Source organism: Taudactylus pleione, unplaced genomic scaffold (assembly GCF_031769625.1).
Source record: "Taudactylus pleione unplaced genomic scaffold, aTauple2 ptg000889l, whole genome shotgun sequence".
NCBI lineage: Eukaryota > Metazoa > Chordata > Amphibia > Anura > Myobatrachidae > Taudactylus > Taudactylus pleione.
In genome coordinates, this window is record NW_028285290.1 from 1,202,101 (window position 1) to 1,222,697 (window position 20,597).

Here is a 20,597-nt window from a genome sequence, read left to right on the forward strand (position 1 = left end):
CTTTATAAGCTGTTAGGATAACATTTCTGCTATGTTTAAGATTAAAAAAAAAACTTTTTGTAACCCAATAACTTAAAAAAAGGTTTTCATTGCAATATTCATGCAGCCCCTTGACAGACAGCAGCACAGCACCTCTGCGCAGCTATGCCGATGACAGGTGTGGCTGACATGCACACAAAAAAAATTGTTTATTTATTATTTTGGACAACAGCCCCTCGACAGACAGGGGCACAGCACCCCTGCACAGCTACGCCGATGACAGTGACAGCCATGTGTAAATTGATTATAAATTAATTTAAAAACAATTCATTGGGTGCAACCCCTTGCTGTTAAATTGATTATAAATTAATTTAAAAACAATTCATTGGGTGCAGCCCTTGGCTGTTAAATTGATTATAAAATAATTTAAAAACAATTCATTGGGTGCAGCCCTTGGCTGTTAAATTGATCATAAATTAATTTAAAAATAAATCATTGGTTCCTAAACCAACCATAACATTAATTTAAAATGTCAGGCAGCAATGCCCCAACCAGCACATAATGGAAAGGAAAAAGGTGCAAGATGGAATAGTCCTTGGGTTATGTTCTTTATGAAACAGGGCAGTTTAACAAACCAATCATTTCAGCGACAAGGACTGCCAATTGTGGCTGAAATTATTGGTTTGTTTGGACCCCCATAAAACAAACTGCCAATGTGCTTTGGACATGAAAAAGAAAATAATCCCATACACAAACTGGCTTTACATTACAAGTTGTCATCATCCTCGTCCCCATCAGTGTGTACATCCTCTTCTTCACACGATATTAATTCATCCCCGCTGGATTCCACCATAGGCGCCTCTGTCATTTTTTGATGTAATTGTTGGTTGAGGTCTTCCTCGTGGAATTTGTAATTCATTTTAATGAACATCATCTTGTCCACATTTTGAGGAAGTAACCTCCTATGCTGATCACTGACAAGGTTGCCAGCTGCTCTGAAAACTCTTTCGGAGTACACACTGGAGGGTGGGCAACTTAAGTAATGTAAAGCCAGTTTGTGTATGGGACTCCAAATTGCCTCTTTTTCCTGCCAGTACTGAAAGGGACTGTCTAACATGTCTATTAGGATGCTATCTCTAAAATAGTCCTCCACCATTCTGTGAATGGAGACCGAATCACACATAGTCATGGTAGAAGACATGTCACTAGTAAGCAGTTCTCTCAGGCCTGACCAGATTTAATTTTTGGTGACCGATCTGCATGACCAGCAAGCATTCTGTAAGGAAAATTTAGTTTTTTCCTGGCAGCTGTTGAAACTGAAGGAGGATATGAAGGCGTTTCACTTGCGGCTGCAGCTGACAATTTTTTGACCAACAGCTCTTTGCATAGTTTTCGATTTTGGTCTTTTGGAAAAAAACTCAAAAGGTAGGACTTAAACCTAGGATCCAGAATGGTGGCCAAAATATATTTTTCAGATTTCAATAGATTGACGACTCTTGGATCCTTGTGAAGTGAATCAAGGGCTTGATCCACCAGTCCGACATACTTTGCGCAATCGCTCCATTTCAGCTCCTCCTTCAGTTTCTCCAGCTGTTTTTGCAAAAGTCTGATGAGGAATGACCTGACTCAAGCTGGCAGTGTCTGAACTAACTTCACGTGTGACAAGTTCAAAGGGTTTGAGAACCTTGCACAACACGAAAATTATTCTCCACTGCGCTTGAGTAAGGTGCATTCCCCTTCCACGGCCTATGTCATAGCCGCTGTATAGGCCTGGATGGCCTTTTGCTGTTTCTCCATCCGCTGAAGCATATAGAGGGTAGAGTTCCACCAAGTTACTACCTCTTGCTTCAGCTGATGGAAGGGCAAATTTAACTGTACCTGCTGGTCATGCAATCTTTGACAAGCATTCGCCGAATGTCTAAAATGTCTGGATATTTTGCGTGCCACCGAGATTATCTCCTGCACGCCACTGTCATTTTTAAAAAAAATGTTGCACCACCAAATTAATTGTGTGAGCAAAACATGGGACGTGTTGGAATTCGCCCAGATGTAATGCTCTCACAATATTGGTGGCATTGTTCGAAATCACAAATCCCAAGGAGAGTCCAAGTGGGGTAAGCCATTTAGCAATGATTTCCCTGATTTTTTCTAAGAGTTTCTTAGTGGTATGCCTTATACAAAGAGTAGCCTGCCCCTGTATCAGATGTCTTTTTGGAGATGTTGCTGCTGCTGCTGTTGTAGGCAATACACCTACCCAGTGGGCTGTCACAGTCATGTAATCCTTAGTTTGCCCTGTCCCACTTGTCCACATATCAGTGATCAAGTGGACAGTGGGTACAACGGCATTTCTGAGGACATTAATAAGGTTTTTTTTTAATGTCCTTGTACAGATTTGGAATTGATCTTCTAGCGAAGTGGAATCTAGAAGGGATCTGGTAGCAAGGACACAGGACCTGAATTAACTGTTGAAAACCCACTGCAGTAATGGCGGATACTGGACACACATCTAATACCACCGTAGCTGTTATGGCGTCAGTAATCCGCTGTGCAACTGTGTGATTGCTGTCATACTTGTTTGCCCTTGCAAACGATTGTTTAACAGTTAATTGCTTTTTGGAGGATACGCTACAAGTAGTCTTCCTCCTGGTCCCCTTCTGGGATGAAGATCCACTGACAGCAACAGCAGCAGCAGCAACAGGTGTAGTCATCAAGGATCCTTCTGAGGAATCATGGATAGGAGAGGAGCCAATCATGCTTGGAATACCAACATTGGATGCAGCAGGACTACTCCCGATGATGAATGAGGATGTTGATGATGCAGGTGTTGGTGTTGGAGGTCGACGGCGCTTGGATCTCACAGGGAGGGAGCAGGTAGGTGACACTGGACTTGTTACGTTTTGAGTTTTGGAACTTGGCAACGTACACTTTGATATTTGATGAATGCGCTCCAAGTGATGTAACAAGGAGGAGGATCCTAGGTGGTTTAGGTCCCTCCCTCTACTCACTCTTGCATTGCAATGGGCACATATGGCTTGACAACTGTTGTCCGATCGGGATGGAAATAATTCCACACATGAGAAGTAGATTTTTTTGTCTTTTGTCCCGGCATGACAACAATGGGCTTTGGCTTTTTCAAACCATGGGCAACAGCTGTTGCCTTACTTACACAGAGGACATCCTCGGCATCAACATCCTCATCACCAACACCAACATCTTCATCATCAACATCCTCATCATCCTTAGCGCCTTCATCCACCAAAATATCCTCCTCCTCCATGTGCAATTCCACAGAAGCATCCTCAATGACTACGTGTGCAAGATGTTGACTGCCCTTCCCCACATTTACAGAGGGCACACAAATGTTGGAACTTGGAGGATCCTCCAGTACACTAGTATTTAGGTCGGGCTCACACATGGCAACCGCGGACACACTTGCACTCTCCTCAGGGATTTGTGATTTCGATTTCTCAGGGCACAAAGTTGGTTTTTCCGGAGCTGTCTTAACAACTTTCACATTTTTAATTGGACCACCACCACTACTACTACAAGCAGAAGGGCTATCAGAAGAATCAGCAGTCTTCTTCATAAAGTAAGAAAGCCAAGGCCTTATCCTTTCCTTGCCACTTCGTGTAGTGAATGGCATATTGCCAATTTTTTGTTTATCTAAAGTCAAATAACCTTTAAATATTTTTTTCTTAATTTCAGTAAAACCTGCTTTACCATATCGATGGCGTGACTTAAGCCCTGTGGCATGGGCCTTCCTAGAGGTCGAGGAAGCTAACGGCCTTGCACTGCTGGCGGCAGCTAAAACATGTGGTTCTTGGTCTTGCTCTCCTGTCATGTGACAACCCTCCATATTTTTTCTGTAGTCTACAAGCAGTGTCACAATCACCAATAGTGTAGCCAAGGTGCGGTTACAAAATTCACATACGTGCAGGCTTGGACTGGGCCGCCGGGGATTCAGGTAATTCCCCGGTGGGCCCTCCTGCTTTGAAGCTCCACCCACTTTAACATGGGGGCGGGCCATGCATCAGGGGGTTACAGGCAGCACAAACTTTGCACAAAGTTACACGAAGCCCCCATCCTCAGTTCCAGTGTGCCCTCTCCCCCGTATAAGCACCAGCAACAGCGGGCTCCCCAACCCCTCCTGAACAGCAGCGGGCCCCCTCCTGCACACCGGAAGCAGCAGGCACCACCTCCCCTCCTGAGCGCTGGGAGCAGCAGACTCCTCTCCCCTCCTGAGCGCCGGCAGCAGCGGACCCCTCTCCCCTCCTGAGCACTGGCAGCAGCAGACACCTCTTCCCTACTGAGCACTGATAGCAGCCAGCACTCGTTATTTGCTGCGGGATGCCTCCAATATATTTGGCCCCCATCTAAGCGCCTGCAATAGCACCCTCCCTTTCTAAGCAGTGGGCCACGCACATCCCCCTAAACATGATGTTACATCGAAAGCAGCCCTCCCCATCCTGAGGGCTGGTAGCGGGCCCCCCACCCATCCTGGGCACCGGAAGCAGCGGGCCCCCCCACCCATCCTGAGCGCTGGCAGCAGTAGGCCCCCCACCTGTCCTGAGTGCCGGCAACAGCGGGCCCCCCTCCCCTCCTGAGCACCGGCAGCAGCCAGCACCCGACAGGTGGCAGCTCCATAGTGTATTTTGGCCAGGGAGCTGCTCCTGCGCTTCTCTATGCTGCGGGATGCATCCAATATACTGGTTCCTGATTACTGATTGGTGGGACAGCAACTGGGACTGGTAAGTGCATATTACTAATATACTGTACATGTAGACAGAATGACTAATGTAGCTTTAATTATGGACATGTGCTTATCCCACCACCCAACATAAGAGCTTATTCTGTGCCCATATTAAACCTGGACTTTTAATTCCATGTGGCCATCATCTAATGTGTACCTATCAACACACAGCCTGGTGTTGCAGTCAGACTGTGGACCCAGTATCCAGGTATCAATTGAGGCTCTGATCTCTACACCCCACTGATCCCTGCACATGTCTGTTACCCACACTCTTCTGACCCCTACACAAATACGATCCCTGCACTACTCTGACCCCTACGCTACTATCATCAGCACCGCCAGCAGTGGGTCCAGTCATCAGCGTCAGAATGAGGGGTGGTAGTTGGAGGGAATAGATCTCATCTCTCTGAGGGGTCCCCAGACCAGGTGTACTTCTTTCCTCCCCATATGACCCATCTCTAGCTTCTCCTACCACTTACATTGGTCATGCACTGTAAACCCCTAAGGTCAGGCACAGTGTGTCTCTAGGCCCTAAGGACAGTCACAGTGTGTATATTCTGTCCCTTCACCAGCTGTCCCACTGCTCATCTTGCTTAGCTGTTCCTTTGCCCCTCTCCCTGGCTGTTCTTTTGTTCCCTTCCCAGGCTGTCCCTCTGCCAACTTCCTCAGCTGTCCCTCTGCCAGCCTTCCCCAGCTGCCTTCTGCCCGCCTACCCTGGCTGTCCCTCTGCCCACCTACACCGGCTGTCCCTCTGCCAACTTCCTCAGCTGTTCCTCTGCCCGCCTTCTTCGGCTGTCCCTCTTCCAGCCTTCCTCGGCTGTCCCTCTGCCAACTTCCTCAGCTGTTCCTCTGCCCGCCTTCCTCGGCTGTCCCTCTTCCAGCCTTCCTCGGCTGTCCCTCTACCAACTTCCTCAGCTGTCCCTCTGCCCGCCTTCCTCGGCTGTCCCTCTTCCAGCCTTCCTCGGCTGTCCCTCTGCCCGTCTTCCTCGTCTGTCCCTCTGCCCGGCTTCTACGGTTGTCCCTCTGCCACTTCTCCCACCTGTCCCTATGCCACTTTACACCTTATTATCATTAAACTAAAGGCGGCACCGATTATTATTTGTATTATTATTATTATTATTATTATTATTATTATAATAATGCAACTGATTATTATTATTAGACTAAAGGGGGCACAGATAACATGTGTTAGTCTAAATGCATAATATTATGCTGTTTGCTTTGTGGGACGGTCGTGCCCCTCCCGTTAATGATCACACCTACCTAATGGTTGGTCACACCCCTTTGGTGGGCCCCTGCCTCTGCATTTCTCTGGTGGGCCTTTAATGACCCAGTCCGACACTGCATACGTGCAGTCGTGCGCACACACAAAAATATTAGAAAAAACGACATATGATTATTTATATTTTTTGTCAGCTCCAGAAGAACTTGGCCCCGGAGTAACGATTGATCATGACTGTAGTCGGGCAGCACAAGATTGCAACTTACGTTACTGGCTGGATCTTGTGCACTACTGTGGTTATGGCGAAAACCCACCCACACAAACAAGAAAAAAATATGATACTATTATTTTTTTTTTTTAGAACGACTGGAGTCAGGCAGCACAAGGTTGCAACATGCGTTACTGGCAGGATCTTGTGCACTACTGCGGTTATGGCGAAGACCCACCCACACAAACAAGAAAAAAATATGACACTTTTATTGTATTTTTTTTTTTCGAATGACTAGAGTCAGGCAGCACAAGGTTGCAACGTGCGTTACTGGTTGGATCTTGTGCACTACTGCGGTTAAGGCGAAAACCAACCCACACAAACAAGAAAAAAATATGACACTATTATTGTATTTTTTTTTTGGAACGACTGGAGTCAGGCAGCACAAGGTTGCAACGTGCGTTACTGGCTGGATCTTGTGCACTACTGCGGTTATGGCGAAAACCCACCCACACAAACAAGAAAAAATCTGACACTTTTATTATTTTATTTTTTTTAGAACGACTGGAGTCAGGCAGCACAAGGTTGCAACGTGCGTTACTAGCTGGATCTTGTGCACTACTGTAGTTAAGGCAAAAACCACATCCACACAAACAAGAAAAAAATATGACACTATTATTTTTTTTAGAACGACTGGAGTTAGGCAGCACAAGGTTGCAACTTACGTTACTGGCTGGATCTTGTGCACTACTGTGGTTATGGCGAAAACCCACCCACACAAACAAGAAAAAAATATGATACTATTATTTTTTTTTTTGAGAACGACTGGAGTCAGGCAGCACAAGGTTGCAACGTGCGTTACTGGCAGGATCTTGTGCACTACAGCGGTTAAGGCGAAGACCCACCCACACAAACAAGAAAAAAATATGACACTTTTATTGTATTTTTTTTTTTAGAACGACTAGAATCAGGCAGCACAAGGTTGCAACGTGCGTTATTGGCTGGATCTTGTGCACTACAGCGGTTAAGGTGAAAACCCACCCACACAAACAAGAAAAAAATATGACACTTTTATTGGTTTTTTTTTAGAACAAATGTAGTCGGGCAGCACAAGGTTGCAACGTGCGTTACTGGCTGGCTCTTGTGTGCTACTGTGTTTAAGCCTGTTAACGGCGCATGTACACACAGAAAAATATAAAAAGACACTTTTATTTTTATTTTTTTTTACTCTTTTTTTTTTGGGGAGTACAGAACTTGGGCCCAGAGATGGACACAGCACAAGCCCAGGACACAGCAGACAGCCCAGATGGATCAGCAGACAGCACAGTGACAGCACCGTGACCAGAGACCAGAATGGATCAGCAGACAGCACAGTGACAGCACCGTGACCAGAGACCAGAATGGATCAGCACCAGCCCAGGACACAGCAGATAGCACCAGCACCTCTCCCAGCCCTACACTACCCACCCTCCCTGTTCAGTCTCCGCAGCCGGAGTGAAATGGCGTCTGTCGCGTGGTCCCTATATACTACATTGATCATAGAGCCGAAAGCTCGCGAACCACGAGATTTCCGTCTCTATGGTTTTGCCTCGGTTTCGAGAACTGAGTAAGGCGGGAACCTCCGAGCCTGCCTGGACCCGACTCGGATATGCTAAATTTGGGTGGGTTCAGTTCTCTGGGAACCGAACCTGCTCATCTCTACCACAAACGGCCTTTCTTGTCATTCATTCAACTGGGCTGTCTATGCTGAGCGAGCGAGTGCTTCCTGATCTGTCGCAGTGGTTCACGCAAGCACAATGTGATGCATACACATGTCAGAATGCAAATATCGTCCAGCAACAAGCGATTGCATCCTAGCGAGCAGGTCTGAATCAAGTCCACAGTCCACAAGAAAGAGACCTCTCTAGTCCATTGAGAAGACTTTAGCTATTTTCTAATGTATTCATGGTTTATTGTGTTATGGCTAATATGTTTACAGAATTAGTACATACCATATGTTGTTGGAACACTAGCTGGCCGTGGGGGACTCAATGTATTGTTGTACATAGCAGCATCTATTGGAACAGAGGAAACATATTGACATGATAAAATAATCAGTCTACAGCCTTGTACAGTAATACACGTAAGAAGGACATAGTAATTTCTGTGAATAATATTTAAATACTCATCATGTTTTGGCATGTGAAGAAGCTAATCTTCCATTTTCATGAGTTATAGTATTTCCCTACACTCTTTTCATGGGCGCAGCAGCTACTAAGCCCAAGGATCAGTGGCGGCTCCAGAGGTGGGGCTGTAGCACAGTCCAAAATTCAAATATGGGAGCCACACCAACTGCCATCCCAAACATCGCTGTCCAGGACTCACTGGCAGTTGGTGTGGCGCCTCTATTTGAATTTTGGACTGCGCTACAACCCCACCTCTGGAGCTGCCACTGCCAAGTATACAACCTGTTCAGTAAGAATGAGGAAGTTGCATCATTTGCGACTTCCTGTAGGCTGCATCTTCAGGCTCAGATTTTACTGTGGCCGCAACAGAAGCAAAAATATAAGATAAAAAGAGGACTTCTATCAAAGTGCCAGTGTATGTCTTGGAATCATTGTGAGTCTGTGTAAATGTCTACAGAGGAATTTAGTAAACAATGAGTTGCAAAAATGACCATACAAATGACTAACTTTTTGTAATTTACATAGCGATTTGCAATTTCCCAATCTAATAAAGGCAAACTGTCATGTAAACAACCACATTTTACACCCTCAAAAAACAAAATCACCAAACATCCCTGATGTATGTGCTAGTCAACTTGGGCTGGTTCTCACTAAAACAAGAATACAGGTTCTCCCTACTAATGTGCTAACCAGGTGCAATCAGCACCAAGCTAGCACAGGGTGCTATAACACGGAAACCTGCAGCATGGGGTCACCCTGTCACAGTGAAAACCAGTTCCAGGCCTAGTAATAGTAAAGTATAGGGACCACAAGAGATGCACATACACCAGTTATAGTTGCCATAGGGGCTGATTCAGAGTTGTACGCTATTGCACAGTAGTTGTGTTAGTGCCATAGGAGGTGTCTTGCATAAATAGATGCCTCTTCCCGGCTTCTGTGACCCGCAGCGGTGTCCGAGGAGGCATCCATCTTATCTCTCCATCATTCATCTGAGTAACCTTCAGGTCTGTGTTTAAATTGATTTATTTTCCTTTCCTTTATTTGATCCGAGTAAACCTAAACAATGCAGAATAAATGCAAACCTCACCATGAGAATCCTACTAGCATCATCATTATGGGAAACAGTCACTGACACTTTTTGGCATGTGCTACACATGTTCTTTTATTTTAGTGGAAAACAGATTGAAGGATGACTCATCTGATCATATGACTGTGTCTCTATGATCTACAGACTACTGCCTGAGGTTTGTGTTTCACCCTACCCACAAAATTGCATTTCCACATGTAATGAGAGGTTGTGCAATGCTCTCCGATCAGATTATCATTATCTGTGATTGGATTTATGGTACCTGGTAACATAACACTGCCTGTCTCTACTTGATCCAGAGTTGCCTCCCTGTTTTGCTTTGCAAGTTGAAACAAACAGTGGCTCCTAGGCTTATATATATATATATATAATTTGCTTAGTCCCTTTGTCCGGAACGCTCTTTGAATTTGAATATCTCAAAGACCAATTAAGATATTACTGTGATTCCTTTTGCGATGGATTTCAATCAGCAATAAATTACAGTATTTGGAATTAAACTGTAGAAAATTTGCTGAAAAAAAATCCACAAAAACCATAATAAATGCTTTGGTTTAGCTAACCTGAAAATGTAAAGAAAACTACCAGAATACAGAGCAAGCAAAGTGACCCGGGGGAAGCGGGATGGTGTGACCAACGCCGGCTGCTGTTCTCACGCACTATTGGTGGTCTCATATGGACCCGGTGCCCTAGCCACTGTGTATGTTGTGCCCAGTTCAGCTCCTGATTGACCGCCTGGCTGTGTGACGTAGCTATTACATAATGAGGGAGGGCGCATGGGCGGCACAACATGTGAGGCTGCTGCCGTAGGGGGCGCTCTTTCCTCACCTACTTCTCCAACACGTTGATCCAGGCTCGCAACTCCAGGTCAATCAGCGCCGGATTTGCGCCACAAAAGCAATGCCTCTTTTCTCTGCTTTCCACGAGAGCTGCCGGCAGCCGCTGATTGGCGGGAGGCTGGGAGACGGTGAAGCGGAGTAACAGTGCATTATCATTTGCATCTATAGGGCTCAGCTTGCAATACCTCCTGGAAACGGTCCATTTTGCTTCAGAGTCCATGGCCAAATATATAATCGCACGTACAAATTGCTGAAATGTTACAATAGAAAAATCCCCAAAACCCATAAAAGGCCGTGGCTTACCCGGTTATGTTTCACACACATCTTTTATTACCCGATGCCGTCGTATTAACATATGATCTAGCCACTGGCATACTTGTTGATTATATATTTCCTTTAAATTTATTTTCCAACATCATTATTGTCTGTGTTCTTCCTGTGAGGAGTCTTTTTAGTATAACTCCACCTCAGGGGGTACCAAGCACCAGCTTTCACTCAAAGTCAGTGAGTTATTTTAACCAAAACCAAAATATTTGGCAACTGGGCCTGGACTAGCCTTAGTGTTTTGTTTTCCTATATCCTTTATGTATAATTTATATTATTACACTTCCTTAAAGGAAATAAAACATTCAATAGAGACAATGCTACTTTGTTGTTGTTATTTGAGTATTAGTATACTTACCAGACTGGAAGGTGATCTCACTAAACATCATCCAAGAGTCAGCAAAATAGTACTGGCATTTAATTGCCCTGGCCATGCGATTATGAAGTTGAACAGTGACATAGCGGGCACTGGGATTGGCGTCATCCAGTATCAAGACAGACAAGACAGAATTTGCTTCCCATTCATTGGCCTCAGATCTAAAGAAGCATTGCACCTCTTTGAAGATCTTCACTCCCTTTGAGAACATGTTGTTGCAATGTACCTGCAATGGTTGGGGACAAGATGCTTCAGAGATACAAAAATAATGTGTGTGTGGGTTTTTTTACATTTCACATACATATTTCCTTAATACACTTCGGCCATTTAATATGCAATTACAAGATTTATGTCTGATACAACGGGTGGATTAGTGGTGTACTTAAACATAATACTGTAGTTGTAACACACCAGATGCAACATTTATAAAATGTGGTGAAAGGTACAGAGCTATATTAGATTAGCTATAAATATGTTTCATTATACTGGTTCCCCTTTTCCAACCAGAGGTTCTTGTACAATTGCATTCAGGAAATGAAATATGGAAACAATTAGTAAACAGCAGTAGGTGGTACTAAGTAAATGTGTGATTCCCTGAATGCTTAGAGAAAAGGGGAAGGGGCTGAACCACACACCTTCATTTTCAACATAATATAAGAGGTGCTTTCATACGGGTCCTGTGCGGTTCTAGGAGTGGGCAAGCAGGACTATTGCCCGAGGCGCTGTGGCCTGAGTGTGCGGCTGCAGTCACCGCACTAGCGTAGACTAATGCGGCGGTACCCATCCGCTCTTGCATCATGCTGCCATATTTACAACCTGCAACGGCCGCAGTGCCATTGTTCCCTCCCACTGGAAGTCCCAGTCTCCCTGAATGCCGGGGCCACGAGTGACGTCGTTGCTAATGGCATTCTGGGAGCAGTCCGTGGGAGAGAGAGGATGGAGGAGCAGCAGCAGCAAGGAGGAAGGATTGCCCGAGTCACACTTATTGTCACATATTGCTCACTCTTTTATCTTTCTATATATCACATAATGTATTAAGTACTAATTACACATGACATCTATTACATGATATAGATTGTTAGTCAGCCTCTCACTAAAACTAATACAATTATATAAAAATGTACATAATGGGCCCAATTCTGAGTTTGATGCAAGTTTAAAAGCAGACGCATCTTGCAATTTTCTACAGACTGCGCATGCCTTAAAAACAGTAATTGGGTCTGTGCATGCGTCACATGAAGCATCCACAGTGACAAGGAGACCATACTTATCAGATCTCAAGGAGTCATAGACTTCTGCGAAGTGGACGGCTACTGTGTGGATGCACTGAAGTTTTCTAAAAATAATAATTTTTTTTATATCAAATGCAGTATTGAAAAATTTTGAATGCAATTCATCTAAGTACTTTTGTTTCTCTACCTCTGGCACATCCTCTTCTCCACTCATACTATACTTTTAGGTACCACTAGTCTCTGTTCTTGGCTGTCTGCGTTTGTCACTGAATACATAGTTTCTTAGGAAATAATTTGCCTCCAGTACCATATCTATGCTGATGACACCCACATCTACCATTCTCCGTCTGACCTCTCCCATTCTGTACAATCTCATGTAATAAATTATCTCCTTAGTATAACCACATTGATGTTACAATGCTACCTACTGTAAATCACTAGATTCCACTAGACACTGGCCTCTGCTTTAATCCTAGATCCAGCCTCTATCTCTGTTCTGTTGTCTCCATCTTAGAAACGGGATGCAGTCATAAATTCCATATTCACATCAAAATGTTGACGGTTATGATGTCGACACTGTTGAAAACACTTGGCGATATTTTATCATGTCAACATTTCAGCAGTATTCACATGATAAATGTTGACATGGTCAATGTCGACATACTGCTTGTTCACATTTTGGCCATGTCGACATTACAAATGTCAACATGATGAATGTCGACCTTGTATAGCTAGAGGTTTAGCATGGAGCCCAGGTATCTGGAGCATGCAAATGCTACAGTGCCCCCACCCTTCCATATTGAATTTTGCTTAAGTGGGCGTGACAGCATGTGAGGCTAATTTGAAATGAAAAAAATAAATCATAAGTGGTCTACAGAGACCGGTTCACATCCAGACTTATGAGGAGCATTATGAATAATCTGTATTATTAGGGTCCTACCTTACTCGGCTCCTGTCGAGCCTGTGCCTTCCTCCTCCTGCCCCTATCCTCTCTGTGCCTCTGTAACACCCCTTTCAACCCAGTGGCTTTGTTTTTACAGTTTTACCCCACCCCTTTCTGGCCTGGGCACACAGTAAATCACTGTCACCCACGGCCCATTCAACCTAGTAGCTGCCTGCCCCCTGCACCACCATGCCCCAACCGGGCCCCTCATTCTGCTGGCAAGCCCGCCCGAGCATCCAGTCTTGGATTGTGACTCACCACTCACAGTGATGGATTAATGGTGGAGTGACTGGAGCAGTTGCCCAGGGGCCATCACACATAGGGGCCCCAAAACAGCTGTTCTGTACCAACACTCTAGCTTACTGTGCCCGGCACCCACGCCCAACTCCCTCCAGTCCCTGCGCTATTTTCAGGGTTGCATTGTGTGTCTACTAATGATGACACTGTTACTGCAATTTTGTCCTGCCTTCAGATGAGCCGAGCCAATACTGTATATGCTGCAAGAAGCTACAAGTCGGCACAGAGCCATCTCAGCCACCAAGAGACAAGCAGCCTGGATAATCGGCTTGCCCAGGTCACTCACAAATAGGAAGGATTTTTACTCACCGGGTAGGCCACGCTCAACACAAAGGTCACCGTTGCCCCGTATAGTGGCACACAGTGGGGCAGATGTAAGAAGCTCTGGAAAGTGATAAAGTACACAGTGATAACCAACCAGCCACTCAGCTCCCAACTGTCATGTTACAGGCTGTGTTTGAAAAATACACAAACCGGGGGCGCTATACAAATAAAGGAGGGAGTATTAATCAGTTGAGTAATATTAAATAATATGGACCAATGCAAAAAAGGAATAATGCAAAAAGACAATTAGGTAGGGCCTCAGGTGATTGCTGCTACCAATAGAGGAGCTTAAAATACAAACCAATATGATACAAATAGGAGTGCTATCTCTAAGGCATGGTGTAAAGACTGTGTAAAGTATTAATGACTTAATAATTGATTCCACTAAGGGTGAAGAGACCACAGAATGCAATGAAATATTGAGAATCTTACAGAATCAGGTAAAAATCTTTACAGACATTAAAAGGACCCAAAAAGCAAAAAAATATAACATTAAAAAAGAATCAAGTATAAATAAAACAATACACATGAAAAACAATGACATTAGCATAATATTGACATTAACATAGAAATAATCTAGAAATGTGGTGTAATCAAAAAATAGCAAAAACACTTTATACAATGATCCTCAAGGATGAACATATTTACCCTGATTTATTAGATTTGCCGTTCTTTGTGGCTAAAGTGCCAGTTCTGCAGTAATATGCAACTATGCTGCCAGTTCGTATCAATATTGTCCTGTATTGGGTATGATATTTTAAATAGAAATCCTACCGTCTTGTGTTTAGGTAATAACAGCTGAACTGGTTCAATTGTGCATCTGTAGTAGCAGCCAGTAGTAGAGGAGTTTATAACAAGTCTCAATCCTTGTGCACAGGATTTACTGATAAAAAAGATAGAATATAAAAATAAATAGATAAATTCCCAAATGAACATCTCTAATACAGTCTCCTCTCATGGAAAGAATTCGCTTGCAGGAAATTGGAGTCCCGATTCTGATACATACAAGGTATACACAGAGACAATGATTTTAGTGCAAACACCGAAAGACGGATCACGCTGAAAAAGAAATTAATTGTACCACTATTAGTGTCGGTATGGAACCTTCAGAATCCGGTTTAGGAGTTCCACATCGCAGGGCCATCCAGTTTAATCCTTTATGAGTGCACTCGTGGCCGCGTGTGTATGTCTGTCGGAGCTCCTTTAGTGTTCAGTGGATAGGTATCCCTGCAGCGTTGTCTGGAGACACCGACTAATGTGTGGTGCAGAGGGAAATAACCCACAAAGGGTTCAGCTGTGCAGTATGTAGCAAGTGGGGTAGGTTTAGCTTGACGCGTTTCTCAGCTCTTGCCGTTTCATCAAGAAGCAGTCTCCACAGTAACAAAAACATTAGCTATAAATACCACACATATCCAATCAAAAATCGTCTTTCCCAAGTCTTGTTCTCATTAAGTGATCTGACTTAATTAAAACTAATGTGAACATACTGTATCTCTATATATTATTATAATAATATAAATCATAATAATTCTGATAATTATAATGGATATAATAATCTTTTTAATTCTAATAATTATAATGGGCCAAATAACACCAGACTAAAAAGATATATATTAAGTAATTTAACGCAAATAATATGTAGGACGTAGAAGACATTGTAATGTATATAGATATACTCTAAATGTTTTTGACATATATGATCCCAACTAAAATAAATAAAAAAAATAATAAAAAGTACTAATATCACTCAAATTGATTGTTCTATTCTACTCCCATTATTTCACCAAAAAGATTAGAGATGGTTACTTATTTAATACTCAAACTCCCATATAGGGAATCAATCAGACTGAGTGAAATATAAGTATACAGGTAATTATCCAATTCATCATAATACTAGTAATAATCATAATAATCCCATGGTTATAGCCAAAAGCATAATCATATATATGTGCTTGATTTATTCTTGTTGTTGTTAGAAAAGGCTTACGTGCAAATACGCAACCTTCAAGAATCGGTCCAACATTAGGACTGAGAGACAATAATACCAAAGAGGACCAAGACCAGTATTCGAAATTGAATACATCCATACATACACACACACCATACATGTATGTATACATGGATACACACAATTCCGTGACCAAGCATGGCTTCAACTAAAAAAGTGAAAGACAGCAATGGAGAGAATCACCCGGTGAATCTCAGATTCCCAGTCAGGAGAGCAGACACGAATAGGGAAGAGACAATGATGGTATTAAGGCAAATGTCAATTGAGCTGGATCAAAGGGTCAAAAGGACCCCCATAAGATTACCTACAGGGACCTGTAGTCTAATCTGGGAGATCCTCAGATCCAGTGAATCCAAAATAAAGGGGAGAGGGGGAGGGAATAACAGAGAGAGATACATGGTGCAGAAATCGAGGGTCATACCCACTATCGCTAGAACTAAATGTTATTTAGTTCTATAGTATCATTGAGGGCGTGCGGTGTCAATGTATTCAATTTAAAAATCCAGAAGGCCTCTTTCCTACAGAGACGTTTGAATCTGTCTCCTTTACGGTTTGTATTTTTGATCTGTTCAATAGCTGTAATATTCAATTTGGCTATGCTCCCTTCAGGACAGGAGGAAAAATATCTGGGTACATTGTGGTCAGTGAGGCCCTTCACAATACCCCGCCTATGTTCAAGGAAACATGTACTAAGTGCTCGTGTTGTTCATCCAACGTATTGTATTCCACAACCGCATTGTAGGACATAGACCACAAATGAAGATTTGCAGTTTAGGAAACTTTCAATACTGAACTCCTCTCCACTAGAGAATTAAGTCACCATCACATTCCTATGGCTCACATGTTGGCATGTCAAGCATCTTGGCGAACCACATTTGAAAAAACCTTTCGGTTTGGGTGGTAACCAGGATATTCCAGAGTGGTTCTCATTAGCCTTAATACAATCTTTGAGTCCACTAGGTGCCAATTTTTGTTTTAATGTGTTGGAACGTCTGAAAACAACTTTAGTTGTTTCAGGCATGGAGGCTGCTAGAAGTCTATCCATCATTAGTAAAGAGGAGTTCTTACTAATAATCTTTTTAATTTATTTGGCTGATGAATTAAATTGTGTAATAAAGGCCATGGACCTATTTTCCTCCCTATAACCTGAATATTGTGATGGGCCACTGGAATCACCATGATCACCTCTCAAGACTAATAATGTATCCCTATCTATCAATTTGAATTGTTCAAGTGCTCTATCAAGGTTATCCATCTGTCATTCTAGATAGAGCACTTAAGTCAAATTGATAGATAGGGATACATTATTAGTCTTGAGAGGTGATCATGGTGATTCCAGAGGCTCATCACAATATTCAGGTTATAGGGAGGAAACTAGGTCCATGGCTTTTATTACACAATTTAATTCATTGGCCAAAGAAATTAAAAAGATTATTAGTAAGAACTCCTCTTTACTAAAGATGGATAGACTTCTAGCAGCCTATACAATACGTTGGACGAACAACACGAGCACTTAGTACACGTTTCCTTGAACATAGGCGGGGTATTGTGAAGGGCCTTACTAATCACAATGTACCCAGACATTTTTCCTCCTGTTCTGAAGGGAGCATAGCCAAATTGAATATTACAGCTACTGAACAGCTCAAAAATACAAACCATGAAGGAGACAGATTCAAACGTCTCTGTAGGAAAGAGGCCTTCTGGATTTTTAAATTGAATACATTGACACCGCACGCCCTCAATGATACTCTAGAACTAAATAACATTTAGTTCTAGTGATAGTGGCTATGACCCTCGATTTCTGCACCATGTATCTCTCTCTGTTATTCCCTCCCCCCCCCCCTTTATTTTGAATTCACTGGATCTGATGATCTCCCGGATTAGACTACAGGTCCCTGTAGGTAATTTTATGGGGGTCCTTTTGACCCTTTGATCCAGCTCAATTGACATTTGCCTTAATACCATCATTGTCTCTTCCCTATTCGTATCTGCTCTCCAGTCTAGGAATCTGAGATTCACCGGGTGAATCTCTCCATTGCTGTCTTTCACTTTTTTAGTTGAAGCCATGCTTGGTCACGGAATTGTGTGTATCCATGTATACATACACGTATGGTTTGTGTATGTATGGATGTATTCAATTTCGAATACTGGTCTTGGTCCTCTTTGGTATTATCGTCTCTCAGTCCTAATGTTGGACCAATTCTTGAAGGTTGCGTATTTGCACGTAAGCCTTTTCTAACAACAACAAGAATAAATCAAGCACATATATATGATTATGCTTTTGGCTATAACCATGGGATTATTATGATTATTAGGAGTATTTTGATGAATTGGATAATTACCTGTGTACTTATAATTCACTCAGTCTGATTGATTCCCTATATGGGATTTTGAGTATTAAATAAGTAACTATCTCTAATCTTTTTGGTGAAATAATGGGAGTAGAACAGAACAATCAATTTGAGTGATATTAGTACTTTTTATTATTTTTTTTTTTATTTTAGTTGGGATCATATATGTCAAAAACATTTAGAGTATATCTATATACGTTACAATATCTTCTACATCCTACATATTATTTGCGTGAAATTACTTAATAAATATATTTTTAGTCTGGTGGTATTTGGTCCATTATAATTATTAGAATTATTACAATTATTATGTCCATTATAATTATCAGAATTATTATGATTAATATTATTATAATATTTTTTCTTATCTTCTTATCTTTATTTACTCATATATTGGTATATTTCTTAATATTTATTTTCATTTTTATTTTCAATTATAATCATATATATATATATATATATATATATATTGTCTCTATGAGGATCTCTTTTTCCTATGAACATGAATATTTCTGTCTAAGTCTGTTTTTTAACCATGTTGAATAAACAGAGATATGTTCACATTAGTTTTAATTAAGTCAGATCACTTAATGAGAACAAGACTTAGGTGGGAAAGACGATTTTTGATTGGATATGTGTGGTATTTATAGCTAATGTTTTTGTTACTGTGGAGACTGCTTCTTGATGAAACGGCAAGAGCCGAGAAACGCGTCAAGCTAAACCTACCCCACTTGCTACATACTGCACAGCTGAACCCTTTGTGGGTTATTTCCCCCTGCACCGCACATTAATCGGTGTCTCCGGACAACACTGCATTGATACCTATCCACTAAACACTAAAGGAGCTCTGACAGACATACACACTCGGCCACGAGTGCACTCAAAAAGGATTAAACTGGATGGCCCTGCGATGTGGAACCCCTAAGCCAGATTCTGAAGGTACCATACCGACACTAATAGTGGTACAATTAATTTATTTTTCAGCGTGATCCGTCTTTCGGTATTTGCACTATAACCATTGTCTCTGTGCACACTTTCTATGCATCAGAATCGGGACTCCAATTTCCTGCAAGCGAATTCTTTCCATGAGAGGAGACTGTATTAGTGGTGTTCATTTGGTAATTTATCTATTTATTTTGATATTCTATCTTTTTTTATCAGTAAATCCTGTGCACAAGGAGTGAGACTTGTTATAAATCTACTACTGGCTGCTACTACAGATGCACAATTGACCCAGTTCAGCTGTTGATGATTATTACCTAAACACAAGACGGTAGGATTTCTATTTAAAATATCATACTCAATACAGGACAATATTGATACGAAATGGCAACATAGTTGTATATTACTGCAGAACTGGCACTTCAGCCACAAAGTACGGCAGATCTAATAAATCAGGGTACATATGTTCATCCTTGAGGATCATTGTATCAAGTGTTTTTGCTATTTTTTTATTACACCACATTTCTAGGTTATTTCTATGTTAATGTCAATATTATGCTAATGTCATTATTTTTCATATGTATTGTTTTATTTATACTTGATTCTTTTTTCATTTTATATGTTTTTGCTTTTTGGGTCCTTTTATTGTCTATAAAGATTTTTACCTGATTTATTATCTGTAAGATTCTCATTATTTCATTGCATTCTGTGGTCTCTTCACCCTTAGTGGAATCAATTATTAAGTCATCAGTAATTTACACAGTCTTTACACCAGGCCTTAGTTATAGCGCTCCTATTTGTATCGTATGTGTTTGAAAAATGACAGCTAATTGGTTGGTTGTTTATCACTCTCCACTTTATCACTTTCCAGAGCTTCATACATCTGCCCCAGTATATAAGGGCACGGAGTGTATACAGGAATATAGGGCGGATCATGTATATAATATATAGGAAGATATACAGTGGTGGCCAAAATTGCGGACACTTTTTGAAATTTGAATGTTTTTCAACTTCGAATGTTTATAAAAACTGTTACACTTCATGCAGTGCAATGATTTATAAATCAAATTAAATTAAATTTAATGCTGAATTCAACACAAGGGAAGTTATGCAGTGAAAATAACACTTATGGTGAAAATCCCTGTGTACTTATGATGTTACTGTCCTATCAGTATTTTGTTGGGTATCCTTTATCTTTCAAGACAGCAGGACAGCGACGTGGCATTGAGCCAACCAATGTTTGGAGCTCTTTCTTCTTTATTATGTGGTGCCCTGAGAAAATTATAGCCTCAATTAATTGTCTTTTATTGGATGGATGCCTCAGATGTACCAGTTTTTTCAGGTCTGGTCTGTTTCCTGGCCATCCCAGCACCTGTATGTCATTCTCCGTGAATCACTATTGGCATATCCATTCAGTGTGGCAGGGAGCAAAATCCTGCTGGAAAAAAAATGGGGCATTATCTGGACAAAGATCCCTGATAGAACGTAGAAGTTTTGGTTGTAGGATGGTGTCAATGTACTTTCTGCTGTTCAGTGTGCCATCTATGACATAA

At 42.0% G+C, this 20,597-nt stretch overlaps 1 protein-coding gene across 3 annotated transcripts in view; it reads right to left on the bottom strand.

Moving 5' to 3' along the window:
* DDR2 (discoidin domain receptor tyrosine kinase 2) overlaps positions 1–20,597 on the bottom strand; it is a 268,529-nt gene that overhangs the window by 138,715 nt on the left and 109,217 nt on the right. For all 3 annotated transcript variants that reach the window (XR_015872921.1, XM_088459057.1, XM_088459058.1), the window contains 2 exons: positions 10,930–11,173; positions 8,151–8,213 (listed from right to left, as the gene is read on the bottom strand). Coding sequence is in view for 2 of the 3 variants with exons in the window: in XM_088459057.1 (XP_088315183.1) it covers positions 8,151–8,213; positions 10,930–11,173 (307 nt within the window). In the remaining variant the exon portion in view is untranslated. The remainder of the gene's footprint in view (positions 1–8,150; positions 8,214–10,929; positions 11,174–20,597) is intronic.